Genomic DNA, 14450 nt, shown 5'->3' with positions numbered 1-14450 from the left:
TATTTTCCAAAAAGTTACTCAGGTAAATGTAACTAGTTACGACCCAACTGTGGTTCTGGCCAATTAGTTTTCTGACAGAAAACTGTTTTCTTGCAGATATTTAGCTGAATGTGAACAATAGCAAAGTTAGCATTGGAAATATTTACAATTCTTCTGAATTTTTACTACATTTGTGCCGTAATTTTTGATTCAAGACTCTAATTTTATTGAACTATGTCCACTGAAAACACCATTTTAATTTCAGTACAATAATATTATCTTTAAGTATTTCTTCCAATTCCTTTGACATACTTAACAAGCAAAAACAATGTTTAATCGAAGACGTTTTAATTTAATAATGACTGTTCATTACTGTTTTATTGTTTTCTGTTTGCTGGTTGTTCCTTGGCATTAAAGCATCTACCGTCTCCTTTAGGAAGGTTTGCATCTCTTAAGTCTTTCCTGGATTTTTACCAGTTTTTAGCATTAATTTCTTACAGATAATGTTTATCTGGTGGTAATTGTATTTGTTTGCAATCACACACCTGCTCTTCGATAATTTTCCTCACTTTTAAGCAGACGCTGCACAGTCTGCTGTCATGGTCTCGCAACAAGAAGTCTAGAAATGCCTGGATTAATGAGAGAAACATTGTTCCTAAAATGATCAGGTTTAAGGACTAAGTCAAAAATCCTGACTTAAAAAAGGTGAAGCCAGTGGAGAAACTTTTGAAAACTATCAGGCAGTTTGGAGAACGATTGACCAAAACTGGTTGAAGAGTCTAGAAAAAGTCGGGGGGGTTTAAGACTTTTGCCCAGCATGATGTGTACATATAAACTGAAACTGATACCAAATTCCAGGAAACCGCAGGCTTCTGTTTTGGACCTAAAAGTTCAGGTTTATATGAGGTCAGCTGACACAGAACGAGGGAATGAATGGTCGACATTTTGATCATAAACAAAGTGTTCCTTTGTGAACGAAGAAAACACAATGGGGTCCTCAGTCAACACGGCAGCTAATTATTCCCCATTAGAGGTTTCAAAGTCCTGCTGCAGATAAATACCACACAGACGAGTTGAGGTTGCTTTTCAATTTTTATCTTTGTTTTTTTTTACTTCTTAAACTAAAGCCTTGCTTTGTGTTGGACTATTTTCAGTCCCTCAGCTAAGCAGATAGCGCCAAAATCAGCAAAAATCGGCGTTTTCAGGAGATCCACTTTGTCTGAGAGGAACCCAACGCAAACCTCTGTTCAGACTGACATAAAAACCAACAACTCTGTTGGTTTCCTGTAACTAACCCAGCTTTTAAACACAACGCATGGACATTTTATCCAGAGTTCAGGGTCATTGTCCCCTTTGTCCAATTATCAGCACCACATCTGTAGATCTGAGGTGAAGCTGGAGCAGATAAACAGTCCCACAGCATGATGCTTGAGAGTTTTCTTAGCTCTTCTCCAAACAGAGTTTTTATGAAATGGCTGTGAATAATAGTTTAAAAGCTTCAACTGAGCTCCTTCTTTTTAGGTTTCACTGTAAAAACACAAAGTCTTACAAAGTATTTATGTCCAGTTTCTAGTACCAACATCTCAGAATGCTTGAAATAAGACAAGCTAACTTACAAGTAATGTTTCAGCAAGATATAGGAGCTTTGAAAATCTCAGTTAAGATATAGTCCGCTGGTTTTATTGCTCTATGCTCTGTACAATGGCTGCTGGAAAAGACAAGTGTTTTGTTTTTGACTTACCAGCCAGAAACCACTTGATGCATTCTTGTTGATTGTGCAGGAGGCTCTACTTCTGCTTTTCAAATATGTACAGTTGTATAACTGTGCATCTGTTTGCAGCTATTTTAACATGTGAGTGTAAACGTTGAGTTTTGGAGGCGTGGCCAGCAGCAGCTTCTTACATTTAAAGTGATAGAGGCCCAAAAACAGCTGATTCTGCAGAACCAAACTAGAATCTCACTATCTAAGAATCATTTTGTACAAAAAACGTAATAAACATGTTCTCTTTCGCACTCAGACCCATCCTAAGCTGTTGGAGGAACCATAATAGGTCACCTTTAGCATCAAAGCAGAAACCAAAACTGTGATTCAGGTTGATGTAACCTCACAACCTTTAGTCTCTTCATTAGAGCTGAATCATCGCTGACCACCAATGAAGCATCTTTGTGGCCATATTTACCCCTAAATGCGTCCCCTCTCAGGTTTCAGCAAGTTATTAACCGCTCTTATCAAGGCCTGACCATCGGGTCCAGAGTCTGATGTCACCGTAAAGGTCGTCTCGTTTAATGTGTCGAACAGAAACGCCAGTCAGCTTTACACGTCTTAGATGAGGCATCTCTGCACATCTCTGACCTTTTCACAGCATCTTGTTGTGTTTCAAATGAACCTGAAAACCTAAACCACTTATCCAGGTTCAAAATGAACAGATGCATCTAACAAACCGGGAAGGATTACAGGGATCAGTGAACTGAAACAGACCTAAGGTTGTCTGTCTGCATCATCCACCGGCTTTAAAGACTTTTCTGTCTCCCAACGGATGAATCAGAGAATCCTAACCAACACCAGAACCAACACCATACGTGGCAGAAACAGTAAGATTTAGGAAGCATTTACTTTTTAAATAGAGCCAGGTTTATTTAAATCAATCAAGTTTATTTGTACAGCAAATTTCAGGAAGAAGAGAGAGGAAGAAGTGCTTTACATCATAAAAACACAAAAATAAAAAGTCACATAAACACCATTTGATGAGAACGATAATAAAAATTATTAATGTACATCATGTGTTGGTCGATGTTTCTTTTATTATTAATCAAAGGCAGCTCTAAGCAGGTGGGTTTTTAGTCTGGATTTAAATGAATCAGTGTTTCTGCAGTTTTGCAGTTTTCTTTTAGTGTGTTCCAGATGTGTGGCACACAGGAGCTGAATGCAGCTTCTCCATGTTTGGTTCTGGTTGTGCAGAACCAAACTCCAGACTGGTCCAGTTTGGAGTTTGATCATTTTCATGAGCTTCCATTCATAATAAATCAAGCTGCTAACTCACCCAGGCGGACAGGCACAGCCAGAGACGCAGGGCTCATGCGCAGAGCAGGTGATGTTCAACAGGTAGGACTCACAGGTGTGCTCACAGGCCACGCCCCTTCCTGCTGATTGGCTGTTCTCCCCGTCTGAGCAGTTCAGATGGAGCTGACCCGGCGGGCAAAGCCTGTCTGCAGAAAGTCAAAAGTCAAAATGTCAGCCAAAACGTCCAAAGCACTAAAAACTGAGTCAGGGAATCATCTTACCAGTTTCTCCAGTCTGAGGAACCAGTTTACCATTAAGACACAGTCTGTAGGGGAACATCAGGGTATGTTACACATTCAAACATTAACACATTTTAAAGAAGAATGAAAGTGGGCAGAAACATGACTGTATGCTAGCATAATGAAATGATAGCATTATGCTAGCATTATGATAGGATAATGCTGATAGCATCATCTAGCATGCTAGCATAATGCTATCATACAACCATACTGTTGGCCAAAGGCAATAGTATGAAATGCTGAAATGCTAAAAGGTCGACAGCTTCTACAATGTTTCTCTTCAGCAACATTCAGAAAAATCTCCCATAAAAACACTAAAGCATCAAAATTTAAATTTACTGAGCCTGGAAATCATTATTATGTTTTTATTCTATGTTTAATTCAATTTTAATCCTTTCCAGACTGTTTAAAACCAGGATTATTCTCATTTTGTGGTTTAACTGAAGACAATAAAAACCTGGAAACCTGAAGCATCTTGTGAGAAAGAAACTTTGGAGAAGATCTTACTGAACACCTGCTGATGTCAAGATCACGTCTCCGGGTTCGTAGTCGGCTCCGAGGAAACTGCAGGGACACTCGGACCTGTGGAGGAACAGGAGGACGGTATGACAACAAGAACATTAAAAACCATGAAATAAAAGGTCATTACTTCACTGCAGCGTCCTCCAGTTCAGGAATGTCACTCAAATGCACCACTAATGCATTTTACAAAACTAACAGGTCCAATTAAAACACTCCAGTTGTTCAGTTACATATATCCTAATTAAATTCTAGTTTAGCATCAAATCAACAATAGAGTTCAAAATGCTTCACATGATAAAAATATAACACAATTTGGTGTTTTTTGCTTCTCCACTGCAAAAAACACCAAATCCTACTGAGTTTCTTTTTATAATTTTTAGTGCAAATATCTTAGTTCACTTAAAAAAAAATAATAATAACTTACAAGAAACGTTTCAGCAAAATGTAAGAGTTTGTTTTAAATCAATAATTACTAGGTATTGATTAAAATGTATTAATTCCACCACAGGAAACTGAATTTTTATTAATACTAAGGAATTATTTACTTAAAACAAACTGCTGAAAAGTTACTTTTAAATTAGTTTCATCTTATTTCAAGTGTAATAAAATATTATTAAATATTACCATCGACTAAAAATACATGGTAAGATTTAGCATTTTTTGCAGTGGCAAAATAAAGAAAGTAATAAAACCAACTTGCAGAAATGTGTAACTTTAATCAAATTCTGGAAAATAGAACAAAAATAAATATAATATTAGAAGAAAAAACAATGGAGTATTGGGGCCAAACATTTTTTAAATAATTACAAAAACAGATATATTTATTCTTCATTCTTTATCCTCATAATTGAAATATTATAAATTTATTCTTATATAATGTTGACTTTATTCTCATACGTGATTCTCTTAATATTATGACTTTATTCTCTTAATTTTACTGTTTAGTTTTTTTTATTTGTTCCTAGTATGGGCCTAATGCTGTAATAAAACAAGAATTGTGTAGAAAAAATCTTTACGGAGATTCAAATATGATGAATCTATCTAAACGTGTGAAGAGTTGATACAGTGAGCTTTGTGTTTCCCTAAACAAACCATTAACTGTAAGAAAAGTTTAGGAAATGTTTGATTCAATGAGAAAGCCTCCTTAAAAGAGAGACTAATAAAAATAAAAACGTACAGAAACCATACATGACGTTAAACTGCATCCAGTTTAAAGTCAAATCAGCCTCTGTACTACAAACTCTTTCTCACTGGTTATCAGATATCTGTGTCTTCCCGGCCCGAGCGGGAATGAAAAGGGGGTTTCAGGGTGGATTCCTAGGTGTAACTCTATCACATGCTAAGTAAGGCACCGCGCTGCAGTGGGATGTAAAAACCCGGGACATTTAAGAGGAATTAGGCTGCGAGTCTTCCAGGGCGGAGCACGCTGAAAGGCAGAGCGCAATTATGGGGGTCCTCGAGCTCGACAAGGCTTTCCACTTAAGGGCTGACCCCAGATCCAGAGCAGATACAAATATCACTCTGAGAGGGTTTGTTTGGTGGAGAGCTTCCAGCTCAGCAGCCGTCTGCAAGGAAAACGCTGGAGCTGCTCCAGCAGCCAACACAAAGGCGGAGGTTCAAACTCCTCACTCGACACCCAAACGATTTTCAGCAAAACGCATCAGGAAGGCATATAAACCAAGTTAAACGACAGAAAAACTAACTCACACCAAATAAATTAGGCAGACAGGTAACTGTAACGACTGCAGGAACTGAAGGAAAACCTAAAGCTGGAGAAATACACTGCAAAAACACAAACTCTTACCAAGTATTGTTTTATGTCTAGTTTCTAATGCAGATGGAATATGCAAAGAAACACATAATCTTACTTTTATATTTATACTTAAATATAAAAGTGAGAAATAATTACATTTTATTTAGAAATATCATAGTACCCTTGAAATAAAACAAAACTAACGTACAAGAAACATTTCAGCAAAAAACAGGAGTTTGTTTTGAGTCAATAATTCTGTAACATTGAAGAAAAAGTTCTAGCAAATTATTTTCCTTATAACATCGTAAAAATGTTAAATGTCAAAATCAAGAAATTATTAACTTGAAACAAACTCAAAATAACTTGTAAGTTAGTTTTGCTTATTCTAAGTGTAACAAAATTACTTGGTTGGATTTTGCGTTTTTACAGTGTAAAAACAGTTCAAGCGCTTTAAAAAAAAAAAAAACACCCAGCAGTTTTTTGGCAACAAGTTAATGTTTTTTGGAGCCATTTCAAAAGCCTCACAATTGTTGAGTCACATTCCACAGGCATTCTGCCGTTACCTAGCAACCCGAGCTAAGCCCAGCCCGTTACCTAGCAACCCGAGCTAAGCCCAGCCCGTTACCTAGCAACCCTAGCTAAGCCCAGCCCGTTACCTAGCAACCCTAGCTAAGCCCAGCCCGTTACCTAGCAACCCTAGCTAAGCCCAGCCCGTTACCTAGCAACCCTAGCTAAGCCCAGCCCGTTACCTAGCAACCCAAGCAGAACTCCAGCAGAAGGTTTGGTCAGCTGGTTTCACCACGGTGTTCTGTACCAAGGCTACTGAAAAAGTCAAGTGTTTCACTGCAAAAACACAAAATATTTCCAAGTATTTTTGGTTTAGTTTCTGGCGCATATATATTATATAAAACTAATGTACAAATAACTTTTCAGCAAGATATTGGAGCTTGTTTTAAGTGAATAATTGTTCTGATAAAGCAGCTCATTCTGGAGAACTGAGCAGGCTGAGAACTGGTGGTCATACCTGTGCACACAGGTGTGTGTTCGGTGGTTGTAGAAGGAGCCCTGGGGGCAGACGCAGCCCTCCTCGCAGTCGCCCCCACAGTGCTGCGGGACGGACAGGGAGGAGCAGCGGCGCTGGCAGGTCGACACACAGGTGCCATACTGCATGGTGGCAGGACAGGCGACAGCTGGGCGAGGACGAAGTTTCATAATGAAGTTAGAATTATGGTAAGAAAAGCAGAAATGAAAGATCTTTTTCCCGAATCCTCACCACAGTCCGATACGTGCGCCCGGAAGTCGACGATGATGGAGAACCTGCGGCAGTGCCGAGCGTAGTGAGCCAGGGCGGAGCAGAGGCAGGGCGTGCCGCACCTGCAGGTGTCTGCGCGGCACTGCAGGTGGAACGGCGTTGGGCTCAGGTACTCATGACAGGCGGCGAACAGGTCCTGGTTCAGGATGTCACACATCTCCGAGGCGTAGGTCACTGAGCGCCGCCGGGGGAAACACAGGAACGAGGGTTTCATCACGGTTCTCACATCACTTCATTTCCCGCTATGCAACTTTCCCAGTACAGAGTTTTAAGGTTCAGACCTGGAGGCGTTGTTGAATTATTACAGCATGTAACCGAATACATACATTTGAAGTTTTGCAGATGATACTTAATAGAAATACTTCATCTTTTATTTTCAGTAGCAAAATTTTGAAATTTTGCTACTGAAAACAGCTTTAGAGTCCAGTGAAATTGCTTTTGAGTTTAAGCTACAGTGTGTCGTAAAATATGCTGGATTCAAAAATGTTGGGCCCCTTTTGTAAATCTCAGAGTTAAAGTGGGAATCTTTAGGTTCAATGCAAATACGCACAGTTTTAGCTACGCTACCTGCGCTAATTACAGCCAGCATCACTAAACTTCACTCGGCGTTTAATTTCCATGACAACAGATTCAAATCACCAATGTTTATCCTTTTACAGATTAACTTTTCTAAAAAGAAATCACTCTGATTAGTGCTGGTTAAAGATATGAGGCATACAGGAAGTTACCCAGGGCGGCATTTCAGGGGGCGCACAATCACTACATAGATATAAACGCAAACTAACTGCATTATATTTCATCCCAGAGTCTCAGATAAGTCCCTGCATTTTACGGAAAACCCAGAACACCTTGTGTGAAATTATACATTGTTATATTAAAATGGTACAAATTCCATCACGACGACGTATTAATAAAATCAGCTAAACAACTGATGGGAAATGTAAAGTAAATGAAGCGCTGCATTTCCCAAATTTATATTTAACCCCTGGAAATGGGTCAAAGAAGGAAACAGAATCAGATATTTAGCATGATTAACCTCTTCAGTCGACAGAAACATGAATTAGAGAAACGAACCGGCCTGCTGGTGGGTGTCACAGGGGTCGAGTGGAGGCGAGCTCAGGCTGAGGGAGCAGGCTGACGACACCTTCCAGGCATTTCCAAACAGGTGAGGGGTGCTCTCGATCATTCCTGAGGGAGATCTGCAGGAGATCCAGATCACCACATTGAGCGTCATCAGACCTTAAAACAATAATCTGGGTTCTTCACAGCAGACTTACACAAGTTGGAGAAGTCATTCTTCCTTAATACTGATTTTTTTTAAACGTACTGGTTCCACTGGGAGATTATTCTGGCATTCTGACATTTTTTTTATGCTACAAGTAAGAACATCTACCAGTGGAAGTAGATCCAAGGAATTATTGATTTTAAAAAACCTCCTGTCTCTTTTTGAAAAGTTATTTAAAATTTTTTAAGTGCACCAAGATATTTTCGTGAGAAACTCGACAAAAAATACTCGGTAAGATTTTGCGTTTTTGCAGTGCAGTTCTCTTTTAGCGCATTAGCATTTTTGCTAACTTTGAAAATGCTTAGCACTTAGCTTCTCCTACAATGATTTACTTAGCTGCAGGGCTGGACGATATAAAAAAAATGTACCATAACATAGGTATTTCTAATCAGTCGATTCTGATAATTATTGATTAGTTTTTTTGTTCTAGATATCTGAAATACTGCCAAACTGTTTCCTGTTTTATCCACAGTTTCCATTCCATCCCATTATTTCAATTTTTAAGCAGTTATGACTCAGTTCCTCAGCAAGTTGTTGCTAGGTAACCAAAGAATGAATGAGTTGCTAGGTAACCAGAGAGTGAGAGAGTTGGTTGATGCCAACAACCTAGCTTAGCTAAAGGATTAAAAGATTTTTTATCGTCACCTTTGATTGTTTGTGGTACGAAATACGGAGTCAGGTCCCAGAAGAAGAAATTTATCACACAAATAAAAAATAAATTTGTGTAATAAATAAATAAATAAAGTGATATTACAGTAATATTATAGTAATATTAAAATATTAGTAAAGTAGTAAAGCCTTTCCTCTGCCTACATGTCCCAGAATGCCAAGCGATTCTGGATTGGAGTTCCAATTCTATATATTGAATATTCGGGGAGTGGGAGGGGCGTGAACCGTCAGATAAGGCCTCTGCATGTTGGTGTTCCCGCTAAATCCTGAATATACCCAATTTGGGTTGTCTTGGACTTTTTATTGCAGCCTGTGGGGTTTTTCTTGTCTGGGAACGAGAATACGACCTGCTGAATGTGACAGGTAGCCAATCAGAAAGCGCGGTGACGTCAGAACAGAGGGGAATCCCAAACAGCTGACATATCGCGCAACTGAGAGTCCGGTGGATATCGGAGATGATATGTGGAAATGTTTATTATTAAATCTAAAGGTCATTATTATATATGTTTATGTTTATTCAGTTAAAAATGTTAACTGTAAAAAAACAGTCACCTCCAAATCATAGGGCAGCAAATAGAGCGGCTGCTTCCGTCGTCTTTTATCCACCACCTTTTCTTTTTATTACGTCTTTTATCTCTTAAAATGACTCCACAAACTATCACTACTGCTTCTACATCGTCATCCGTGTTTGGTTATTCTAAATTCCCGTATGCTATGGTGGGAGTTTTGTGGATTTTCTTCTGGAATCGTGATGTTCATTACTGGAATCGGTTCCTGCCGTGTGGCTGGAGACACGAACCGATCGAACCTGTTGGACTTTTATCAGCTCTGTGGTCACAGAGATTTGGAGAATCGGCCGACAATTCTTAAATCTTTCCATCTAAACCAGACTTAAGACTCACAAGCTCTACTCATCTCCTCTCGACCACTGCCCAAACACTCTAACTCTGGTCGCTATGGTAACGTTTATATATCTCTTCAAAATAAGATACAGATGCGCCACAAAAACGAACATTTTATTTTCGCGAAAATTTTAACTCACAATAATGACTAACGAAGCCCTGAGCTTGTTTCTCTGCAACAAGACGGTCCCATCTGGGAGTGATGAGAAACAATAACACCCGAAGTGTTGCTTATATCCACAGCCTGTTGGTCTCTACGTGGCAAAGCAGCTTGAAGCTTCATTGCCTCATTAGCAGCCGGTCGCCGCATGTTACGCAGAGCGGCTTGTAATGTGGGACTCACCTACCGGTCCGGGATAAATCCATTCTCCTGTCTCTTCTCTGGGCCTTTTCCCCTTCAGCAAAGAAACTTTCCAAAGACATCTGATTTGTTTCTTACTCATTTTGCTGCTTGTGGCCTCAGTGTTGGCGCGCAAGTAACCGAGAGAATCCGGTTAAAGGATTTTCAAAATAAAAGATCCTCCAGACTCAAATAATACATAAAACAGAAATATTTAATTATTTCTTGCGCGGCCCGGTGCCAATTGGTCCACGGACCTGTACCGGTCCACTAACCGGGGGTTGGGGACCACTGTTTTATCAGATGTATTGATATTGATCACGTATCTATCTCAATATATATTGTTATTGATCAAACCTACTTAGCAGTTTTATAAACTTTCAGTTGAATAAAATTTGACATCTGTTAAAAAAGTTCTGATCCATTTCCGATGTCAGCCATACGACAGTGACACCAGCAACCTGTCCAGTTCCCATAATTCATTGCATTTTTCTGTTTGAAATGAGATTAGCCACAGAAAGGTGCCGTCTTCCTGTGAACATTATGCACAAACAGCTATTTAATGTAAAGGGATGGCTGTAGCCTCAGTTTTCCTATAGCTGCCCCTTCAGCCACCGGCGGTGATGTATATCCACTTACAGCTGTCAGACAACATCCGGCACATTATGGTCGGCACAGTGGAGCCCCTTTTCCACTAACAGTAAATTCCTTGTTGGAGCGGCGTGTCCAGTCGGGCGCTCATCTGGCCGGCCTAAAAGAGCTGATCAGAGAGCGCGTCTTTTGATGCCGACTCGTGTGCATTACAGAGGGGAAGAGCACTTCACCTCCCTCCTGTCACCTGAAACAGGAGTGCGCGCTCCATCGCTCTTAATCGTCAAAAGGGAGGAGGGAAGGGTCAACGGAGGGCGCAGGAGGGGTCAAAGGGCAGCCGTCACACACTTACAGGAAGTCGTCCTGAGTGTTGCCATTGAAGGTGCCGCACAGCCCCACCGTGTCGTCTTTCCACGTCTCGTCGGCCTGCAGGTAGAGACGAAACTCCGTCCAGCTGTACTGCAGATGCAGGCCGAACGCCGTCCTCACCTGGAGGAACATGGACGACAGCTCCTGGATGTGGAAGATATCTGTGGGAGAACGAGGACATCAAGGCTGGTTCCACACCTGACAGTCCGGCAGACTCAGGTAGGGACCAAAACTGCAACATTTATTACATTTTCAGCTGCTGCCGTTCTCTTTCACATCGTCAAACGATTCAATCTAATTAAAAACCTGTTCCCCTCCTCGCCTGTAGGGGCGCTGGACACAAAAACCATTGAAGACCCAAAAACCTCTGAATGAGACACTGAACACAACTTCCTTCATGATGAAACTTGAACCAAAAAATGTAGGATTTCTCTTTTGTTTTTGGCTAGAGACCACAAACCATTTCTCCCGCTAGCTCTAGATTAGCTTGTTTTTGTTGTATTTACCCAGAATGCCCTGCGATGTAGTCCACTTCCTGCTTTTGGGGCAGTCAATAATCATCCCACTGTTGCCGCCTTATGGGTAACTAAAATCAGAAGGTACACTGCAAAAACAAAATCCTACCAAGTATTTGTGGTCTAGTCCAGGGGAGTAATATCCTGGTCCTGGAGGGCCGGTGTCCTGCAACTCTAGACGTTTCCCTGGTCCAACACACTTGAATCCAACAGCTGAATCACCTCCTAAGTGCAGTCAGGTTCTCCAGAGTCCTGCTAACGACCTCATTATTTGACTCAGGTGTGTTGAAGTAGAGATGCACCTAAAAGTTGCAGGAGACCGACCTCCAGGCCTGGAGTTGCCCACCCCTGAGCTAAATCTGTGCAAAAATCTTAGTACACTTGAAATAAGACAAAACAAGTAAATTTTCAGAAAGATATAGCAACTTGTAAGTAAATAAGACATTTTTCTCTTGCTATAAGTAATCTGCCTATGGAACTATGGTAGTACTTTTTCATCAAAATTAAGGAATTATTGACTTAAAATATCTTGCTGAAAAGTTACATTTAAGTTTGTTCTGTTTTACTAAAATAGTTGCACCAAAAACTAGACCAAACATAAGATTTAGTGTTTTTGCAGTGTAACTCTCTAGGCTTCATTAGATGGAAAGATCTTTCCAATCTGTGTAAAATGATAATCTGAGTTTCCTTTAACCGTATTGAACTCGATTTATTTTGTAATTACAATACGTCATTTATTCTTGCATTTATTTGAATTTATTTTTATTAATCTAGTGGAGTTATGATTGTTGGTTACACAGACAGAGGATGTTATCAGCCAGCTCCTGGGACAGAACATAAAGTATAAATGTTGATGTTATTCATTTATGTATCAAGTATCACGCAGCTTCACATAAGACACACAAAAGAGCATTGATTTGACCACCAAGACGCCGGCGTGTAATGAGAGCAACACTCAGAGGGGACGGCATTTTCTGCTCACAATGCAGGAACTGAACAGCTCTGCATTGGGAAAATATTTCCTCAATAGCACAGCTGTCATTCAATCTGCCTCCAGCATGAGTGCTGAAAGAGTCCTGGACGAGACAATGGCGGACGGCGATGAAAGACGAGGGACAGTACCGTCAGAATAGGGCAGCGAGACGCGGTACTGGCCGGCCATGAAGACCTCGCCGACGTGACTCAGTGTGATCTCAGTCCTTGGATCCTCGTCAATGACCAGGTTAACTGATTGGATGCAGGCCCCGTCTAGATTCTGCAATCGAGACAAGATGGACGTTTTCCCAAACAGAAGAAGATTCAGGAGACACAAAGAGAGCAAAAGTACAAAAGCAGTCAGGATGAAAAACTCTGTCCCACAAAATGAGATAATGTGGATATGGACCTTTAAGCAACAACAAATACAGCATTTAGCAACAACAAATACACTTTTCTTCTGGAATAAGAGAAATCCAGGTTGTGGCTGTTGGAATCGGGTCTGTGCAAACTGCAGCTTTTTTAAGTCTAGTTTCTAGTGCAACTATCTTAGTGCACGTTTAGTGAAATAAGACAATATTAACTTACAAGGCACTTTTCAGCAAGATATAAGAGCTTGTTTTAATATTTCCTTAATATTGATAAGAAAGTACTAGTCGCACTGGCAGATTATTTTACTTACAACAACAACAAATAATCTGCCAGAACTTTTTAATCAATATTCAAGATTTATTCACTCTTTAAATAAGCTCTTATTTCTTACTTTAAAGTTACTGTAAGTTAGTTTTGTCTTATTTCAAATGCACTAAGGAAGCACTGAGCAGACTAAAATCTCATTATTTAAGAATGATTATGTGAAAAACTGTAATAAAAATGTTTTGTAAAGTGAATAAACCTTTCCTAACATGTTTAAGGAAGCATAACAGGTCACCTGTAGTGTAAAATCCGCCGATTTAAATGATAAAAGCTGCATCACTTTCGCTTCTGAAGTGCTCTGATGTTTTCAGATGAATCGTTCCTTTCATAAGTGGCTCCACAGCCCAGAGGTTTTAGCGCCCACCTCTACCCTCCCCACTTTTACCTCCCCTTCCCATCATTCACCTCCTGCTTCTCCTACATAACCTCCTCTCTGTCCAGAGCCGCCGCCCCTCCCTCTCCCACGGCTCTGTCAGTCGGGCCAGATAAGCTAATCCTGCTGGCTGTTAGAGGTCTCTGCTCTGATGAGTGGGACATCTTATATCTCACCTCTCCCTCGCTCTGCTGGGAAACCCAGCGGAGAGGAGAAGAAGCCCTCAGTCTTTTGTCACTTTTCTTGCTGATTATCTACTCCTGCAGTCAAAACCCTCGACTCAGCAGGGATTATTGAGCACTTAAATTCTGATATGATCTACATGATGGACAAATTGCAACCCGAGCCAACAGGAGCCGCAGTAAAAGAAATATCAGGTTAGGAGTGACTCACGGCTCCGCAGGGGGCGTTCTGGATGGTGACGGCGAATTTCCCTGAGTTGCGACTTTTGGCGAGGACGTACTGACATGTCGCAGGGAAGGTGAACATCCTCCCGTCAAACGACTGGAAGTACATATCGCCTGTAACCGAGCATTCCCCTGGAAAAAAGCATTTTTCAACTTTACTTCTGCACACGAATATGCAAAAACACAACATCTTACTAATTATTGTTGCCTAGTTTCTAGTGCAAATAGACAGTAAGGCTTCCCTGACAGATGACTAATAAAACGTTTACAGAATTAATCTATAAGCACTTCATAAATCATTAGTAACTGTTTATTATCCATTAAGTAAGGGTGAGAAGGAGGCTGTATGCTAAATGCTTATTGTGCTTACAAGGTAGAAATGTTTAGTGTAAATAAAATACATAGGGGAACAGATTTGGTTCACTATTTGGCAAGAAACTGGCAGATTTTGTCTCCTTCTCA

General features: G+C 40.4%; 1 protein-coding gene across 3 annotated transcripts in view; it reads right to left on the bottom strand.

The window, feature by feature from the left end:
• Positions 1-14450, bottom strand: part of otog (otogelin) — a 72017-nt gene that overhangs the window by 36024 nt on the left and 21543 nt on the right. For all 3 annotated transcript variants that reach the window (XM_081605503.1, XM_081605501.1, XM_081605502.1), the window contains exons 15-23: positions 13975-14120; positions 12660-12792; positions 11006-11183; positions 7941-8065; positions 6828-7040; positions 6579-6744; positions 3787-3861; positions 3262-3305; positions 3021-3186 (exon numbers count right to left, since the gene is read on the bottom strand). In XM_081605503.1, the coding sequence (XP_081461629.1) occupies positions 3021-3186; positions 3262-3305; positions 3787-3861; positions 6579-6744; positions 6828-7040; positions 7941-8065; positions 11006-11183; positions 12660-12792; positions 13975-14120 (1246 nt within the window). The remainder of the gene's footprint in view (positions 1-3020; positions 3187-3261; positions 3306-3786; positions 3862-6578; positions 6745-6827; positions 7041-7940; positions 8066-11005; positions 11184-12659; positions 12793-13974; positions 14121-14450) is intronic.

Source organism: Poecilia reticulata, chromosome 3, assembly GCF_904066995.2.
Source record: "Poecilia reticulata chromosome 3, P_reticulata-male-v2, whole genome shotgun sequence".
NCBI lineage: Eukaryota > Metazoa > Chordata > Actinopteri > Cyprinodontiformes > Poeciliidae > Poecilia > Poecilia reticulata.
The sequence above is the reverse complement of the archived record's forward strand: the minus strand, read 5'-3'. Positions and strand labels throughout refer to the sequence as shown.